Genomic DNA, 20,294 nt, shown 5'->3' with positions numbered 1-20,294 from the left:
CTCCGGCTGCTTGCCTCCTGTGAGCTATGGGCCCTCACTGTGGCTACGTGGCTGCGGACTCTGTGGTGTTGTCTTGGGGGTGTAAAGTGCCCCCTCATGCAGGTTTGGCAAAGGAAAGGTGGATCTATCCCTGCACTGGGACCTGTTACCCGTTTGGGCCTGGTATCTCCCTGACAGTCTCCTTACTTTCCACTCCGTTGCTCTCTCTAGCTGTGTGTGGATTTCGGGCAGCACTGCCAGGTGACCGTTCTCCCCCGTCGGTAGTCACTGCGCGTACGTTGTCAGAATCGTGTAGAGCTACAGGGTCTGCTTCTGCCCTCCCTGAACTTCACCACTCAACTGTCCTCGGCTCACTCTTCCCTCCTCTCCTGTTCTTGCCTACGTCACCTAGCAACCAGGCTCTCTACCACACCCCTCGAGTGGAGATGGAGGCTTCGCCCCCTCCTGGGATCCCCAGGGGTCCTCTCAAAGGTAAATGTGTGAGACCTGATCACTATGCGCCTGTGTAGTCACACCTCGGTCAGCCTTCTGGATTACCTGTTTTGTACGGTCCCCAGCATGGGTGCAGTACTCAGTGGTGCCTGACCAGGTCAGGGGCGCCACAGTATCAACCGGCTGTATTACAAAGGGCCGGTATGTTTTGCAGAAGCGTGGGTGCTCTGCAATGTGAAGCTGGCTGGGACCTGTGGTTCCACAGGATTGCATTACATGCAGAGCCATGGAAGGGTGTGTGATGCTGATTACACACTCCTTACCACCTGTGGGTGTGGCTCCAGGGGTTAAAGCAATCCTGTCTCTGAACCTGGGAGAAGTGTGTCTAGGGCAGTCTAGAGAGAGACTGGCTCTAGATGTCCAGTGTGTGGACTGGAAACAAGTGAGAGCAGAGCCAGGAGCTTTGGGTGTATCAGCCTGCATGGAGGCTGATCACAAGGCTCTGATATAGAGTCTGAGGTGAGTGCGGCCAGGCCAGGCCTGTAGGGCCGAATCTCTCCAGGAGGAGAGACAGACAGGGGTCTGCAGAGGGCCCTGGGTGCTGGAAGGAACCTTGGCTAGAGTTGTACGCTGGCAGGAGCCAGAGAGTGGGGGAAGTTGCTAAACTTCCATTATGGACTTATTGTTTATGTTTGAGGGCAGTTTATGCTGAGTGTTTTTAATAAACTGCCAGAATTTTTATGAAGAGACTGTGTACGTGTGTTGCTGAAGCTACCTCACACCGCTGCAAGCGAGTGAAACCCCCACGTTGCAGGGCGCAACGTTACATATGGTGTCTCGAATGCGGGCATGCGGTCTGGTTGCTAGGGGAAACGCAGCCTGGTTGCTAGGGGCAACGGCCTAGGACATATTCCTGTGGATACGGACTGCTTGCGGTGGATCGGCGGGACCACGAAAAATTTTTGAAGCGGTTTGCGGTGGATCGGCGGGTCCACGAAAATTGTCTGCGCACTCAAGCAGCTGGCGGTGGATCGGCGGGTCCACGAACAGGGACAGCGCTCTCAAGCACCTGGTGGTGAATCAGCAGGTCGTTGGGGACCCGTGCTGCAGTGGCGAGAGTCCAGCGACTGGAGGTTCCAGGCCAGCCGGAATTGCAAGGCCCTGCTTGGTGAGCAGTGATACACCACAGGCTGGAGATCCTGGTTGTACGGGCGGTACAACCCGGAAAGGTTAGTGGTTCTCTAACCCCCCCTGTCTTTGACCACCGGGTATTACCCATTGGAGCGCCCCTCCTGTTCCTCTTTTCGTTGCAGCATGGAGGAGCTCCTGAACCAGCTGCTGCAGAGCCAGCAGCACCAACAGCATGTGCCTGGAGGTCCAGTGACAGCAGTGGGGGCTAAAAGCCAAAAAGAGGGAATGGTCCCTGCGGACGTTGTGGAGGAGCTGTACCAGTTCCTGGTGCAGGGACAGCAGAAGCTGTCAGTGTGTAGCGATGTCGCAGCCATGGACCAGTTTGAGCGTACCCTTCGGGGGCCAGTATGGACACTGGGTGCCCAGGGAGACAAGGGCAAACGGTGTGAACTGGGGGCTAAGGACATTGCATGGAAACCGCAAAAGGGGGTGGAGTCCCAGAAGGGAATAGTTGCCCATAAGGGGGTGGAGTCCCATAAAGGGGTGGTTGCCCATAAGGGGGTGGAGTCCCATAAAGGGGTGGTTGCCCATAAGGGGGTGGAGTCCCATAAAGGGGTGGTTGCCCATAAAGGGATGGAGTCCCAGAAAGCGGTGGTCCCCCAAAAGGGTGCGGAGCATCCCAAATCCAAGGGTGAAGTGGCGCAGATGGACTGTAGCCAGGGACAACAGTGTTCATGCCACAAGTGTCCTGTTTGCAATATAGACCACCCATCCGACGAGAAGCCACGTCTGTGTTCCGTGGAAGTGGATGGGGAATCTGTAACAGGAGTCGTAGACTCAAGGAGCTTGGTGACCCTGGTGAGGGCCACATCTGATGTCCACTTGATTCCTGGAAGGAAGATCCACGTCGGCTGCACCCACAGTAATGAGACAGAATACCCGGTCTCCAGCGTGGTCATTAAGACAGCCTGGGACAGTGGTTCTCATGATGTTGGAGTAGTCTCAGATTTACTGCACCCAATTATTATAGGTTGGGACTCTAAATTATTTGTGCACTTGTGGAAGCAGGGGGATGTATACGGTTGCTTGTGTAAGAGCCGGAACAGCCCAAAGGAAACCCCACCACATTGGGAGGTGAAAAGGGGTCCTTGTTGTGCAGTTATGTGTGGTAAAAAGGAGATAGCACCTCCTAAAATTGACTGTCCTAAGTTAGGGGTGACCAAAGAAAATGATGGACGGACCCAACTTAGTGACATAAGGACTAAGGGAATAACCGATAGTGAGACCGTTAAAAACGGGGTAGCTCCAGAAAGGGAGGCAGATATCTGGTTAAGTGGGGACATGATAGTCCAGGATACCAGGGGGAGTGATGATGACTCCAGTAAAGACACTGACTCTAATAAGGTGACAAACGAGTACAGTGTGGTACAGATGGGCGAGAAGGGCAAAACTTCCTCCCGACGCCGAAGACGTAATAAGCGCCGAGAGGGGGCACAGGGTATGCCGTCTGAGGGTGCAGAGAAAGTGACATGCCTGGTTAATGAAGACATGGTGCTAATAACACCTGCTACGGTAGAGTCAGACGGTGATATCCTACAAAAGACTGAGGAATCAGAGATTGAACTGACACATTGTGACGACAGAAATCAGCGCGCTGCAAGTGCGGAGAAGGAGCCAACCAAGGACGTAATGGTGGTGGTCCCTATGATTTCAAAGTGTGAAGTTGATAGTCTGTCAGGCGAGAGTGGTATAGGAAATGGAATCCTAGAGAGTGTGGGGGAAGGAATAATCCCCAACAGTCGTGGTGAGCAGACTGGTGAACTACCAAGTGCTGGGGTAGATGACAGCGAATTTAGCCCCAAAACTCTAAAAAGGAACAGAGTGCCATGTTGAAGGGTGTGACACCCAGGCTGAGGGTGACACTGCAGAGACCCCAGAGGAAGGTGAAGATAATGCAGTGAAGACCGAAGAAACAGCTGGCGCTGAAGTGAAGAGAGCCTCTGAGGAGGTGAAGTCTGGAGCAAAGGTCTCATCCAGGACTGGGAGCCTGCCTGACCTGCTTGCTAAAACCATGATGGAGGATATAGAGACGGTCATGGGTAAGAAGAGTAAGAAACCCAAATGTTCTGAAGCGGAGTTGGAAGAAGCCTCAGAAATAGTGTGTCGTAGACCAGAGAGGTCCGCAAGTGAAGACTCATTCAAGAGGATGAGCAAAGACCATCTGCAACAAGAGATACTTCTTAGGCCGGCTACTGAGAGTCGAGTAAGGGAGCTGGAGAAAGAAGTGGCAGAGCTCCGAAGTCGCTTGGCAGAGTACCAGTCCAAGTCCCAGGGAGCCTTGGAGCAGATGGAGCAGCGAGTGTCAATCCTGACCAAACTTGTTGAAGCTGGGGTGGCCCAAAGAGAGCTGACTCTGGAAGCTAAACTTGACAAGCATGTGGCAGGGATGAATGAGACTTCTGTAGTCAAGTGCATGGTGGATATACCTGAGGACTTAAGAGAAGCGTGTGCCACCGGGTGCATGCATGACGAATTTAAGAGAGCTGTGGAAGCGTGTGAGGTCTACTGTACCCCAGGGGCTGAACAGTTAGTGATATTGTCTACCAGTAAAATTACTGGGCAGCGGGTGGCTATTCTAAAGGACATGCACTTCAGATGTGTTCGTATGAAGTGGCAGGTCCAACTGCAAAAGGAAGAAGCCACTAGACAGCTAGAGTATAAAAGGAAAGCGCAGAGTCTGGCGAAAGATATCGTCCAAGTACCCCGGGCTCTGGTGGGGAGAGTCATTGGAAAAACCGGACGAGTCATGCAAGACATGGTGAATAAGTCGGGATTGGTGAGATTAAGAATCCCTGCTCCTAATGAGTGCAAGATACCCAGGGAAGCTGGTATGGTTCCGTTTGTCTGTGTCGGGACTGTAGAGAGTCTTGGAAACATTCGAAGCCTTATTGAATATCGGGTACACCATGTACGTGACATGGAGCGGTTGTGGCAAGACAACCTGAAAATTAAGGAGCAGCTTCGCCAACTGTGTGGGGGACAGCAGCCGTCTTCCACCCGTTGTTCAGTGGAAAGAAGTGGAAGATGGCGTTTCGGTCCAGTAGTTCAGACGCGCGATAAAAGGAAATCGCCGACAGAGAGGTAACCTACAATGTACTGTAGATAGTGGCCGCTATGAGCTTAGAGTTCCCGACAGTAGCCTTGGGGGTACTCGAGAAAGCCTAGGTTCGGACAAGACTGTAGGTTTGACTGGGGACGTGTCTCTACTGCGGTGACCCTGGGAGGGGGTCAGGGAGAGAACGGTCTGGAAATGGGACGTCCTTTAACCCTAGGTTGACAAGACAGAGTTTGGTGACAGTGTTGGGCGATGTCTCAGGGACTACTGCTCTTGGACGGCCCTCTCGACTGGTGGGGCATGGCAGCGGGGATGCCCTGTCTCGCGGCCCCAGGTCATTGGCAAGTGTTCTCCCCTACGGGTTTGAACAGAGGGGGAGGGTATGTGAGGTATCAACCGGCTGTATTACAAAGGGCCGGTATGTTTTGCAGAAGCGTGGGTGCTCTGCAATGTGAAGCTGGCTGGGACCTGTGGTTCCACAGGATTGCATTACATGCAGAGCCATGGAAGGGTGTGTGATGCTGATTACACACTCCTTACCACCTGTGGGTGTGGCTCCAGGGGTTAAAGCAATCCTGTCTCTGAACCTGGGAGAAGTGTGTCTAGGGCAGTCTAGAGAGAGACTGGCTCTAGATGTCCAGTGTGTGGACTGGAAACAAGTGAGAGCAGAGCCAGGAGCTTTGGGTGTATCAGCCTGCATGGAGGCTGATCACAAGGCTCTGATATAGAGTCTGAGGTGAGTGCAGCCAAGCCAGGCCAGGGCTGTAGGGCCGAATCTCTCCAGGAGGAGAGACAGACAGGGGTCTGCAGAGGGCCCTGGGTGCTGGAAGGAACCTTGGCTAGAGTTGTACGCTGGCAGGAGCCAGAGAGTGGGGGAAGTTGCTAAACTTCCATTATGGACTTATTGTTTATGTTTGAGGGCAGTTTATGCTGAGAGTGTTTTTAATAAACTGCCAGAATTTCTATGAAGAGACTGTGTACGTGTGTTGCTGAAGCTACCTCACACCGCTGCAAGCGAGTGAAACCCCCACGTTGCAGGGCGCAACGTTACAATATTATATATATATATATATTATATATATACATATATACACATATACATATACAGTGCCTACAAGTAGTATTCAACCCCCTGCAGATTTAGCAGGTTTACACATTCAGAATTTACTTGGCATTGTGACATTTGGACTGTAGATCAGCCTGGAAGTGTGAAATGCACTGCAGCAAAAAAGAATGTGATTTCTTTTTTTTATTTTTTTTTTTAAATTGTGAAACGTTTATTCAGAGGGTCATTTATTATTCAACCCCTCAAACCACAAGAATTCTGTTTGGTTCCCCTAAAGTATTAAGAAGTATTTCAGGCACAAAGAACAATGAGTTTCACATGTTTGGATTAATTATCTCTTTTTCCAGCCTTTTCTGACTAATTAAGACCCTCCCCAAACTTGTGAACAGCACTCATACTTGGTCAACATGGGAAAGACAAAGGAGCATTCCAAGGCCATCAGAGACAAGATCGTGGAGGGTCACAAGGCTGGCAAGGGGTACAAAACCCTTTCCAAGGAGTTGGGCCTACCTGTCTCCACTGTTGGGAGCATCATCCGGAAGTGGAAGGCTTATGGAACTACTGTTAGCCTTCCACGGCCTGGACAGCCTTTGAAAGTTTCCACCCGTGCCGAGGCCAGGCTTGTCCGAAGAGTCAAGGCTAACCCAAGGACAACAAGGAAGGAGCTCCGGGAAGATCTCATGGCAGTGGGGACATTGGTTTCAGTCAATACCATAAGTAATGTACTCCACCGCAATGGTCTCCGTTCCAGACGAGCCCGTAAGGTACCTTTACTTTCAAAGCGTTATGTCAAGGCTCGTCTACAGTTTGCTCATGATCACTTGGAGGACTCTGAGACAGACTGGTTCAAGGTTCTCTGGTCTGATGAGACCAAGATCGAGATCTTTGGTGCCAACCACACACATGACGTTTGGAGACTGGATGGCACTGCATACGACCCCAAGAATACCATCCCTACAGTCAAGCATGGTGGTGGCAGCATGATGCTGTGGGGCTGTTTCTCAGCCAAGGGGCCTGGCCATCTGGTCCGCATCCATGGGAAGATGGATAGCACGGCCTACCTGGAGATTTTGGTCAAGAACCTCCGCTCCTCCATCAAGGATCTTAAGATGGGTCGTCATTTCATCTTCCAACAAGACAACGACCCAAAGCACACAGCCAAGAAAACCAAGGCCTGGTTCAAGAGGGAAAAAAATCAAGGTGTTGCAGTGGCCTAGTCAGTCTCCTGACCTTAACCCAATTGAAAACTTGTGGAAGGAGCTCAAGATTAAAGTCCACATGAGACACCCAAAGAACCTAGATAACTTGGAGAAGATCTGCATGGAGGAGTGGGCCAAGATAACTCCAGAGACCTGTGCCGGCCTGATCAGGTCTTATAAAAGACTATTATTAGCTGTAATTGCAAACAAGGGTTATTCCACAAAATATTAAACCTAGGGGTTGAATAATAATTGACCCACACTTTTATGTTGAAAATTTATTAAAATTTAACTGAGCAACATAACTTGTTGGTTTGTAAGATTTATGCATCTGTTAATAAATCCTGCTCTTGTTTGAAGTTTGCAGGGTCTAACTTATTTGCATCTTATCAAACCTGCTAAATCTGCAGGGGGTTGAATACTACTTGTAGGCACTAATATATATATATATATGCAAGCATTGTTGACCTTAGGGAGATCAACATATGCGGAGACACCATCACGTGTTTCTCAACGCAGTGATTCTAGAGCAATGCCCCCTGGGAAGTATGCAAATAAGAAAGCCGCGGAGACACCATCACGTGTTTCTCAACGCTGCCAGGAAACTAGCCAGGTCTTTCACCGGGAAGGAACAACCACGGGAAGGGCAGTCTCCAGTCAAGGAGACCACCTATACCAAACATGGTATCCATCCACAGACAGGCGTTTTGGGGTATTTGCCCCTCTTCAGTGTGGAGTAGGAATCTGGCTAGTGGGGGCAATGCCTAGTAAAAGACTACTTAAGCAAGCATTGTTGACCTTAGGGAGATCAACATATCCACTGCGGAGAAACGGCTGTCTGTGGATGGATACCATGTTTGGTATAGGTGGTCTCCTTGACTGGAGACTGCCCTTCCCGTGGTTGTTCCTTCCCGGTGAAAGACCTGGCTAGTTTCCTGGCAGCGTTGAGAAACACGTGATGGTGTCTCCGCGGCTTTCTTATTTGTATAATATTATATATATTATATATATATATATATATATATATATATATATATATATATATATATATATATATATATATATATATATATACACACATATATACATATATACATACATACATACATACACATACATATATACATACATGCATGCAAGTGAATCTAAAAAAAATAGAATATCTAAAAGTTAATTTATTTCAGTGATTCAATACAAAAAGTGAAACGCATATATTATATAGAGTCATTACACACAGAGGGATCTGTGTCAAGTGTTTATTTCTGTTAATGTTGATTATGGCTTACAACCAATGAAAGCCCAAAAGTCATTATCTTAGAAAATTAGAATAATTACCACAAAACACCTGTAAAGTCTTCCTAAGCGTTTAAAATGGTCCCATAGTCTGGTTCAGTAGGCTACACAATCATGGGGAAAACTGCTGACTTGACAGACGTGCAGAAAACAGTTATTGACACACTCCACAAGGAGGGTAAACCACAAAATGTCATTGCTAAAGAATCTGGCTGTTCACCGAGTGGTGCATCCAAGCATATTAATGGAACATTGAGTGGAAGGAAAAAGTGTAATAGAAAAAGGTGCACAAGCAACCGAGATAACCGCAGTCTTGCTAGTATTGTTAAGAAAAGGGCATTCAAAAAATTGGGGGGGATTTACGATAAGTGGACTGCTGCTGGAGTCAGTGCTTCAAGAGCCACCACACACAGATGTATCCAGGACATGGGTTACAAGTGTGCGCAGCCGTCTGCCAGGAGATATTAGAACACTTCATGCTTCCCTCTGCTGACAAGCTTATTGGAGATGGAAATTTCATTTTCCAGCAGGACTTGGCACCTGTCCACTCTGCCAAAAGTACCAATACTGGTTTAATATCCACAGTATCACTGTGTTTGATTGGCCAGCAAACTCTCCTGACCTAAACCCCATAGAAAATCTATAGGGTATTTTCAAGAGGAAGATGAGACACCAGACTCAACAATGCAGACGAGCTGAAGGCTGCTATCAAAGCAACCTGGGCTTCCATAACACCTCAGCAGTGCCACAGACTGATCGCCTCCATGCCACGCCGCATTGATGCAGTAATTCATGCAAAAGGAGCCCCGACCAAGTATTGAGGCATTTACTGTACAGGCTTTTCAGTAGGCGCCAACATTTCTGAGTTTAACATCATTTTTTCAGTTGGTCTTATATAATATTCTAATTTTCTGAGATAATGACGTTTGGGTTTTCATTGGTTGTAAGCCATAATCATCAACATTAACAGAAATAAACACGTGAAATAGATCCCTCTGTGTGTAATGACTATATAATATATAGGAATAGATCACTGTGTGTAATGACTATATAATATATAGGAATAGATCACTCTGTGTGTAATGACTATATAATATATACCTTTCACTTTTTGTATTGAATTAGTGAAATAAATTAACTTTTTGATGATATTCCAATTGATCGCAATGCACTTGTATACACACACACACACACACAGCTTTCTGTCTATCTATACACATACATACAGTGAATGTATAGAATGGGCAATCTTGAATACTTGTGTAATATGTGCCAATTTTAAATATCAGATTTTCAAAACCAAAATATATTTTATCACGAAACCAGGCCCGGTAATGGTTTCATTACATCAGATTGGTTTTACTAAAACTATCTGTCCACTGAGAAAACTGCAGCCGGCTTTATATACGGAGAATAATGAGTCATCGCTTAACCTTGAGTTGCGCACAATACAATCCTGTAGTCTGAGGCTTCATCTGTCGTCATTAGAAGCATTAGCACTGCAAGGACTCAAGAAAAATGAACACAGGCCCCTTCCAAAATGAGTGAGAAAAATGCTGGTGTTTTAGATAAAATATTATTAGAAAAAAAATGTCTGTGTGTGGGATTGGGGGGGTCACGGAGCCATGGATTTTTAACAGCTCCATTGTCTGGAATTTTACAGAATGAGACATAGTCAGGAAGCGGCTTAGTTTACCGATTACCAAAATAAGATCGAAAACTTGACAAGATTTATATTCTCATTTTCAGTTTAGTTTTACTATGTTTTGACAAAATTTTCTGCAAAACCCAGTTTAAGAAATTAACATTTCCAGTCTGGAAACGATAGAGCAAGACAGCGTCTGACCAAGGGGAAGGCCCCGTGACTGTCTGCCTCCTCCAGGACACCGATTCAGATTACTGCCTGGAGAAGGGGTATAGGTGGTGGGAGGAGAACAGCAAATGTCTGCCGACTATTAGCAGCAGCCATAGTGTGTGCCCCCAATGACAGACAAGGCCCAGAAGCCCAAAATCATTAAAAGGGGCTTTCCCCACAAAAGGTAATTTCTAATCAATAGATCTTGGAATAATAATAATTTCCACAATTGGATATGTTTAACAATAATAATTCTGTAATCTTATATAGGTGCACCTGCAATGTACTGTGTAATGGCTGTGTCTGTCAGTACAGGGACATGGTCTGATCCTACCACATTTCCTCTGCCGGGGAGGAAGTTATTTAAATTATTCTTTCTTTGAGGTAAAACATTTGTTAAAAACCGGCAGGGAAATGCTTTACCTCACAAAAAGAATCAGCTGTGATCCCGTGCAGTAATGTCTGTATAATCTCTTTTGCTTCCTCCCCGGCCCAGGAGCTGTGGTATGATCAGATCATGCTCCTGTACGGTCAGACATAGCCATTACACAGTACACAGCAGGGACACACACAAACCATAATAATATATATATATTTTGAAATAAAGGTTGTAGACCAGCTCACCTGTCTGAGCTCAAGCCCCGGCGTCCTTGTTCTCCTTATTGCACGGACCCGAAGTGGGAGACTTCCAAGATATGTAGAACAAGCTGAGGAAGGATCCAGCAAGGCAGAATGACTCCAAAGGGCAACAAAAGTTTTTTTTGTTTTTTTTTCTCTGACTTTATTATCTAAGAATAAAAAATTCCAGAGCTCTTGACAAGTTGTTAAGTGCAAGGTATATGCAGTATGGACAAATTTTTTATTCTTAGATCATAAAGTCAGAGAAAAAAAAACAAAAAACTTTTGTTGCCCTTTGGAGTCATTCTGCCTTGCTGGATCCTTCTTCAGCTTGTTCTACATACATACATACATACATACATACATACATACATATATCATATTAAATTCTAATAAATATATATCATTCTAATAAATATTATATATAGATATAGATATATATATGATATATATATATAGATATATAAAAAAAATATGATTTCAGCACAGACATTTTTAAACACATCCAATTGTGGAAATTATTCCAAGATCTATTTATTAAATCAACCTTAAAATTAACTTTACTCATGGGAAAACCCTTTTAAGAATAGGGTTGTTCGCGTCGTTCTTGAGGAGGGGGCATACTGGAGTCGGAGAATCCTGATTCATTAAGAATTCTACGCCTCAGGCGTGTCTTAAAAATGGCATGAGCCTTTCTACATTTCTCACTACAGTTAGTAACTGGAGTAAGATTTCTGGAGTGAGGAACGCCACAGCGCATCATAAATTAGACAAGCTGTGGTGTTAGGCCCCCGTTCAACCCCAGTTACACTCATTTTGCGCCAGCTTCAGATAAGACAAGTGTACACATTAGGTGGCCATCAGCCAAATGCAATCTTAGCTGAGAATCCCATACACAAAAGGACTCACTCAGCCAAGCCTTAGGCAGGTCCTATACATTACATAGCTGTTGGCTAAATGATGCTTCTGCTGATCATCAGGCTGACAGACATGTTAGCTGACTCTCCAATGCACAGGAGTGCTCACTTGGCCAAGCTCTTGTGTGTTCTCTATGAGAAGCTGCCGACAAACACATCGGCTTGTGGCTCATCCCAAAAGATAACAATATGATCACCGGTCCGAAATGGACTCATGCATCTAATGTGCCTCCTGATCATCAGTTGGTCGGCGTCCCCATACACATCAGATAACTGGAAACCGAACACAATCTCAGCCAAGAATCCCTTACACGGAAGGACCCGCTTAGCCAAGCCTTAGGCAGGTCATATATATTAGATGGCTGTCGGCCGGACGATTAGCCGAAGCATCATTTGGCCAACAGCTATCTCAGCCAATACTCCCATGCTTGGCCAAGCTCTTTAAGAGAAAACTGCCAACTGACACGTAGGCTTGTGGCTCATCTCAAAGAGAACAATGTGAACACCAGTCCGAGATTGGACACACACGATCGACATCCCTCCTGATCATCAGTTGGCCAGTGCCCCCATACATAGTAGACAGTCAGTCAAACCCACCAATATTGTCAAGTTCAGCTGACATTAGTCTAATGTGAATGGGAGCCCTATGTTACTTAACATTAAAGCCTGGTTGGGATTTGCATCTATACTGAAGACCAACATTGACTGAACTTGCGGATATTGACTGGTTTGGCCAACATTTTAATGTGTATGCAAGGAGGATTGTCGGAAGAGGTAAGAATCTTGCATGTCTAATTCTGTACTGCAAATCCTTTTGTCCTCTATAGAAAATCGCCATCAGAGATGTCTGGAAGCTGCTCTCTCAGAGAACATGGCAAAATGGGTGCTCCTGTGTACAGGACATTCTAGCAAAGCGTTACCCGAACGCCAATCCTTACGGCCCTCAACAAGTCACATTTTCAGGATTTCCTTAGCATTGAACAGCTGATGGAATCATTGTCAAGGCATTACCTGTGCAATACTAAGGGAATCGTGAACACCTTACCTGTTGGGGGCCATGAGGACAGGAGTTTGGAAAACAGTGGTCTAGTGAGATATGTGTGGGGGACTTAGACACAGAACTGTTCTTGTTGATGCGTCTGTGAAACTGGTCTAAAATCCCTCTGACAGGCGATAATCAGTGAAAGGAGGGTGCACTTTGTTTTCCAATTTCTGTAAACATGCCACCAATCAGCAGACAATATCCAAAAGAGCAGTTGCACTCATGTAAAGGGAAGGAGAAAAAACAGGAATGTAGATGGTGAACATTGGAATATGAATACACATTACTGCCAAGAAAACATTTTTTGAAAAATATGAGTTACTTAGCAAATAAAAGGTGGCCAAATTTACTTGTACCCAGACACCACGTCAAGGTGTAACTCTCATCTGGGTCCTACTCTAATTGTTCTACTCTAGCCCATATAAAAGTTCAGTTTGGACAAGAGAGGCATACATTCTTGTTTTTTCTCCTTCCCTTTACTTGAGGGCAACTGCTATTTTGCATATTGTAGGTCATGTTCAGTATGCACCAGTGCTAGCAATTTTTCTGGTTACCAATCAGCAGACAAACCAACAAAATGCTCGTGCAGCTGACAGATTATTTAAAGGGAACCTGTCACCACTTTTTTGATGTATAAGCTGCGGCCACCACCACCGGGCTCTTATATACAGCATTCTAACATGCTGTATATAAGAGCCCAGGCCGCTGTGAGAACATAAAAAACACTTTATAATACTTACCTAACGGTCACGTGGTTGGCCATATGGGCGTCTCCATTCTCCGGTGCCATCTCTTTCGGACATCTTCGTCCTCCTTCTCTGGCCGCAGTGCATGACGCGTCCTACGTCATCCACACTCGCCGGCATTCAGGTCCTGAGCAGGCGTACTTTGATCTGCCCTGAGCAGGGCAGATCAAAGTATTGTAGTGTGCGCCTGCGCAGGACCGGCGAGTGTGTATGACGTAGACGCGTCATGCACACAGGCTTCAGAAGAAGGACGAAGATGGCCGAAAAAGGTGGCACTGTCACCGGAGAACGGAGACGTCCATATGGCCAACCGCGCAACCGTTAGGTAAGTATTATAAAGTGTTTTTTATGTTCTCACAGCGGCCTGGGCTCTTATATACAGCATGTTAGAATGCTGTATATAAGAGCCCGGTGGTGGTGGCCGCAGCTTATACGCCAAAAAAGTGGTGACAGGTTCCCTTTAATTGCTTGCATATTTATATTGATTGGCCGATAGTATTAACAATCACTCTGCAACAATACAGTTTGTATCTGCCTGTGTGAATGGGCATTTAAAGCAGCACCTAACGACTTGTAAAGTTGACCAACGCTCAGCGTGGGTACAAATCTGCCATGTAAATGCACTAAACTGCTTTAATCCGTGAATTTCCCACATTGGATACATTTCAGCATTCTCCCCGAAATCACTTTGCGCTCATCCTGATCTTTCGGGTTCTCTAATAAGAGGTCGACACTACGGTGACATTTACTCAGGCAGAACAGGAGGCGAGACTGGAGTGTACAGGAGATGGGGGGGGGGATGTGTAACTCTCCCAAAACATACATTAATATAGCCATTAGAGGTCTGTTGAAAGCAGAGTGCTAACATTAAGGGCATCGTAAGTTACAGAGAAGAGACAAATAACTGAGCGCAATATCAAAAAACTTCAAACAAGTCATTGTGTGGCTCTGCATTTCCATTCTTTCCGTAGTCTCCGCAAAATGCTTAAAAATGCTCTTTTAAGTATTTACTGAAGTGCATGGAAAAATGCAAATACATTCAGAGGCTCTGCGACTATTTCATGTAAAATGATAATTTTTCTTCTGTGGATTAAATATCCATTCATGAGATTCTCCTTAAGAGGAAATGATTAAACATCGAGCATTAATCAGGCATTTTGTGAGGTTTTCTTCTCCCACGAAAAAACAATCCTGCCCCTTCACAACAACAATGAGAGGAGATAACGCAAACAATGACTAAACGCTGCATTATACCCAGCGGGATCCGGCAAATGCAAAACTAGGAATCGCCATGTATACAGGGTGTTCCATTGACAAGAAGCAAAAGCAACACGTCCACACGTAGCATGGGAGAATCCCACCCCTCCAGCGTGTCGGTCATTATGGGCCAATGGATGGGACAATAATGGGGAAGGAATAGCTTATAATAATGGTTCCCTGAATAGACGTATTCAAGTAGAGCTCAAAAGAGTTAAATATGAAGCAGCAAGTCTAAGTATGCATTTCTTTTACGAATGTACCGTATGACATAGCTGACAGACACATGCATAAACACAATTTTACTATGACATAGCTGACAGACACATGTACAAACACAATTTTACTATAAGTGTCTGGTAAACGTTCAAAACTCTTCAGGCCAAACCTAAAAACAAAAAAAAAAAAACCCTACAAAACCAAGCAAACATTGGTCTCACGTTTCCGCGTACATGGGTGAGCGGGACGCTGCAGGGACACCTCGCACTGCCGCCATGTTTCCAGAAAACGTAAAGGCTCCCATTTTTTCTGCTGTGTTTTTGTGTGCAGCATTTCACAGTACAAAAGTGGATGTGATTTCAAGAAAACTCATGCCAGCCGAGTGTAACCCTCCCTGCAGTGTGCCTGCACAGGAAAGTAAAGACTGGAGCTGATGTAAACATTGAGGATGCTGTAGTACTTGTACACGTGCCGCGGGCCTTACGAAGAACTGATTGGCGTAGGTGCCAAGAGTCAAACCCCACCAATCTAATATTGTTCAATGTCGCCTTTAGGTAGCGTCATTAGGCTGAATATTTTTCTGACCTTTCCAATCACTGAAGTGAACTACAATAAGCTTCTCCCTTATTGGAAATGAATGATAATAGATTGAAGTCAACATTGTGATTATTAGATCTGTCACCAGGTTTTTGCTCTCCCATCTGAGAGAAGCATAACGTAGAGACAGAGACCCTGATTCCAGCGATGTGTCCCTTACTGAGCTGTTTGCTGTCATTTTGATAAAATCAATGTTTTCTTTGCTGCAGATCCAGCAGTTATACAGAACTCATGAACATGCTGGACTACCTGGAAGCCAAAAAGTAGTCCTGTAATGATAATCTCCTGCTGATTACACAGGGATTTTATCAAAACTACACTGCACAGCCCAGTAAGTGACATATCGCTGGAATCAGGATCTCTGTCTTTACATTATGCTGCTCTCAGATTAGGGGTTAAAAACCTGATGTCAGATTTCCTTTAACAAGCACTAATAATAATCATCAATCCACATAAAGAAGCCACAAGGAAAGCTGTGCTTCATGGGTCAATGAACTGGGAAAGCCATAATTAATTGAATCTCTAAATTTGTGGCTTCACTCGAAGTTTTATTTATAAAACAAAGCAAAGTTATAACATAAGAAACAAGTAAATTAGGAAAGTTTTTCCGTCCCCCTAATAACAAGCCCTACTTGAGGGTGCACAGAACTTCCCAATAGCTGAATATTATACAATCCTGATCTTTTATTTCTGTGCGGAGACGAGCTTTTAACCCTTCCCCAGCCGGGGGGCCTGCTCATGTGCTTCCGCTGTGATTCATTATGGCACATCACTGTCAGACCCCATTGAACGCACTGCGGGCTGCACACAGACACAATGGCTAAATGAATCCCACCCAAGAATCCCTCTGAAGAAGGCGAACACATGCTCTGGAGACGACAGTCGTGGGATCACTCAGAAAGCCTTCGCCCTGTTGTTCCTTTGTGCGGCACATTAGCTCACGCAGCCCGTCAGCCTTGTAGGGGGGCGATCTGCACCGTCTATAACAAAGCATCTGAGAAAAGGTGGAAAGAATAGAAAAAGGAAAACCCTTCACACTTCCACTTACTGTTGCTCGCATCCTTTGATGTTGCTCATTCAAGAGAGGCGTTTGCACGCTGAGGGAGGCTGCAGGGAGGCTGGGGAGTCCAATCTGTTTCATTCACTATACAGGGAGATAAGCAGCGCTGACGTCCAGGTCATCGGGCCCGTTTCTGCTGAACAGGGCGACCTAACCTACCTCCTGAGTTCAGATCGCATCGGGTTTTTGTGGCCCCTTATCTCGCAGTCCATGGATAAATGCATGAAGAAGCTGAATGTTAAAAGGTATGACCAATTATCAGTGCAGTCATCAATACCTACCTCAAGACTCGCTTCCTATCAAATCAACCAATGTGCAGGGAGCTTCCTACTGTAGACGAATGTATCAGGTTTCCATGGAAACTAAATCAACAAATAGCTGCGGCAGCATCTGCTTCTGGATTAGCCAATGTCAGCCGGCAGAAGGTTAGGATTTAAGAGAACTCAAGCATCCAAATGCCCCCGTATAACGCCACATTATATACCTAGTACCGATTCCAAGAGAAAAAGTCACGGCTTTTACTGTCTTCCGGCATCTAAGTCACGGAAGCCATAGGAGCGATCCCATGGCAACAGGAACTCTGCGCTTCTCCAGCAGCAGCTAATTGTAAAGGCCGAGGGGGGGGGGCAAAGAGGGATTCGGTGCACCCCAGACTGCCCCGTGCTGTAATCCTGGGACCTACTGGTTAGACATAATGGACCAGCACAGACTGGGAGGGAACTTACAATCCACAAGAGAAGGAGACTGCAGGTAAGGTTTAGAGGAGGGGCAGCGGCCACATTTATAGTGTGGTTTACGTGACTTTTTGGTGTAAATGAAGTTTTAAAAGGCACAAATTGCGCAACATTTTTAATTTTTGCACCATGCTCATCAAAAGTAGAAAATCTGGAGGTGTCTACATCCTGCAAAGACTCCTAAATGGGAATCCTGCCTGAGCTTGTTCACAGGTCCATGTTTCAAGTACATGTTCTGTGCTTCTCAAAAATAAAAAATAATACCCATTAAAGCCTATGAGGCTGTTCACTCGCTGACAGAAGTTCTGCTGCTTATCCATGCTATGTAAATACAAGCTTATAACCTGACTTTAAATTCATCCATTGGTTTTATGAATTACTCTTTTGACAGCTGAAACCCTCCCAAATTTGGTTCAGGCTAATAAAATAAAAGCTGCTGCAAAGCTGAAATATTGATCATTTAATAAACACAGAAAGGTCAGATTTTGGCAAGACAAAAGTTTTGTCACTCTCAGAAAGTAATGTGAAATTCAAACAAATAATTAACTTCTAATACAAAGATATGTTGCATAGCATTGGTAAATGAAGTTGTGGTGCTATTAGAGCCATATTTAATATTTTAGGGGACTTCCATGAGCTTGAAGGACTGCATCCATGCGGTTCAACAATGATTCATACAATTTATTGAGGAATAGCAAAGAATGCAGTCTTATATGCCTCCCAGAGTTCATCTAGATTCTTTGGTTTTGTCTTCCAAGCTTCCTCTTTCATCCTACTCCAAACCTGCTCAATGATGTTCATGTCTGGTGACTGGGCTGGCCAGTCCTTGAGCACCTTGATCTTCTTTGCCAGGAGGAACTTTGTTGTAGAGGTGGATGTATGAAATGGAGCACCATCCTGCAGCAGAATTTGACCCCTTTTATGATTGGGAATGTAAGAGGTAGCTAATACTTCTTGATATTTTCGGCTATTGATTTTGCCTTCTACCTTGCAAATGTTTCGCACACCACCATACTGAATGTAACCCCAGACCATGATCTTTTCACCACCAAACTTAACTGTTTTCTGGATCCATACGGTCTCCAGTAGGTCTCCTGCAGTATGTGGCAGCTGTGGTGTAATTCAACTGAAGATTCATCAGAGACATCCACTTTCTGCCACTTTTCCAGCGTCCATCTGTTTAGCAGGCTGTGGGACATGGCAAATGCTACACGTTTTTTTTATTGCCTTTTGTTTAGTGCTGGCTTCTGGTCACTGATTCGACCATAGAGGCCACTTTGAAACAGAATCCTACAAACTGTTCTAGTTGACACAGGGACTTGAGGTGACCAGGCCTGTTGGAGCTCTGCTGCAGTGGAAGAGGGGCTGGCTTTGAATTCTCTAACCAACAAACATTCCTCCTGAGCAGTTGTCTTGCAGGGTCTACCGGACCTGGGCTTGTCAAAAACATTTCCACTCTCTGCAAATCTTTTTTTTAATTCTTTGTACTTGACGCTGAGACACATTAAAAGGTGCCAGCCACCTCTGCAGTGGATCTAGTCTTCAACCTCTTGATAATCAAGGCTTTGGTTGCAGGGTGGATTTTTGGCACGTTGTCAGAGGTCAAGTTGCAGTTCAACTGAAGGTCTGGGGTGCTGTTTGTTTTTTTTTTTTATACACACACCCACTAATTAACCGATCATTTAGTGAGCACAGGTGAGGATGTAAACTAGGATTGGGTCCATTATATGACAAGGCGACAAAACTTTTGTCTTGCCAAAATCTGACCTTTTTGTGTTCATTAAATGATCAATATTTCAGCAACTTTATTTTCATTTAAAGTCATGTTATAAGCTTTTTTTGTTACATAACATGGATAAGCGACAGAACTTCTGTCAGGGAGTGTACACATGGCAGGTATTTTTGGGAGCTGAGACATGTCACAGATCAAACTTGCAAAAGCTAATCTCTGAAATTTGTGAAAAACTTGGGCGGCGGCAGCCTAGCGGCGTCCGCCCTTGGCGGCGGCAGCCTAGCGGCGTCCGCTTTTAGTTCTGTGGTCTAGGTTTACTCATGGCTCCTTATGCTCTCTGTATAAGCACCCATGGCTTGGAAAATAATCAAAGGCCGGTACTTCATATCCTCCATGTCCAATAGATTGCAGTCAATATTGCGATCATTAGGACTGTTAACACGCAATAAAAGAATCATCAATTCCCCTCCCAAAACAAAATAGAAAAATCTACAAGCCTAAGGAAGCCTGTGTGTAATGGGTCAATGAACTGAGAAGCCATTATTAATTGGATCTCTAAATTAGAGGTTTCACTTTCTCAAGTTTTCTTTATAAACTCATGTAATAGAACAAGGCACATTCATAACCTAAGGTATGGCATAAGAAACAAATAATCAAAGTTTTCCAAAACCTCTAATTACTTCCTAACCGCTGAATATTAGAAAGGGCTACAAAAGGACTTACACCAAATACACAATGTGTCAGATGTGGACAGGAGGATGCCCATTTAATGCATGTTATGTGGGAATGTGGCCATATACGTGAATTTTGGAAGCAGGCTCTGGGACTCATAGAACAGGTGTACCACATTAAAATACAGCCCTCACCCCGTATCTGCTTGGTGAATTTATGGGAGGAAGGACTGGACCCAGATTCTCCAACAGCCCTGGGTATAACACGTATTCTCTACCAAGCAAGCAAGTTACTGGCATATCATTGGCTAGATCCCTCACCTTCGACTATAGCGAAGCTTAAAAACAAGATGAACGGCATCCTTAGATTGGAAAGAGGAGTCTATTTAAAGAGGAAAGCACTTAGTAAATTTTATAAGATTTGTCAGCCATGGATGGAGGTACCAGGTCTTCCCTCTGGTGCGCTGGTCCAGGATGCTATGCTAGACCGTCTGTTATTGTGCCTGCAATAAAGGGAGTAATTTCAGTGATTGGGGTCTTGTTACTCCTTAGGTTGTCACAGAACCATTGAGAACACCGCTGGGGGAGGCTGAAGGGGACTGATCAGATG

The 20,294-nt window shown here is 45.3% G+C and overlaps 1 protein-coding gene across 5 annotated transcripts in view; it reads right to left on the bottom strand.

The window, feature by feature from the left end:
* Window positions 1-20,294, bottom strand: part of FNDC3A (fibronectin type III domain containing 3A) — a 356,645-nt gene that overhangs the window by 182,631 nt on the left and 153,720 nt on the right. The window contains exon 1 of one of the 5 annotated variants that reach the window (XM_075337271.1): window positions 16,829-16,891. The exons of 3 other annotated variants lie outside the window; for them this stretch is intronic. Coding sequence is in view for 1 of the 2 variants with exons in the window: in XM_075337269.1 (XP_075193384.1) it covers window positions 16,536-16,628 (93 nt within the window). In the remaining variant the exon portion in view is untranslated. Of the gene's footprint in view, window positions 1-16,535; window positions 16,762-16,828; window positions 16,892-20,294 lie in introns of those variants that run through there. One more of the 5 variants, XM_075337269.1, reaches the window with a different exon arrangement.

The sequence above is a fragment of the Anomaloglossus baeobatrachus genome, chromosome 2 (assembly GCF_048569485.1).
Source record: "Anomaloglossus baeobatrachus isolate aAnoBae1 chromosome 2, aAnoBae1.hap1, whole genome shotgun sequence".
Taxonomy (NCBI): Eukaryota; Metazoa; Chordata; class Amphibia; order Anura; family Aromobatidae; genus Anomaloglossus; species Anomaloglossus baeobatrachus.
Note: the sequence above shows the minus strand (reverse complement) of the source record. Positions and strands in the feature narration are given on the sequence as shown.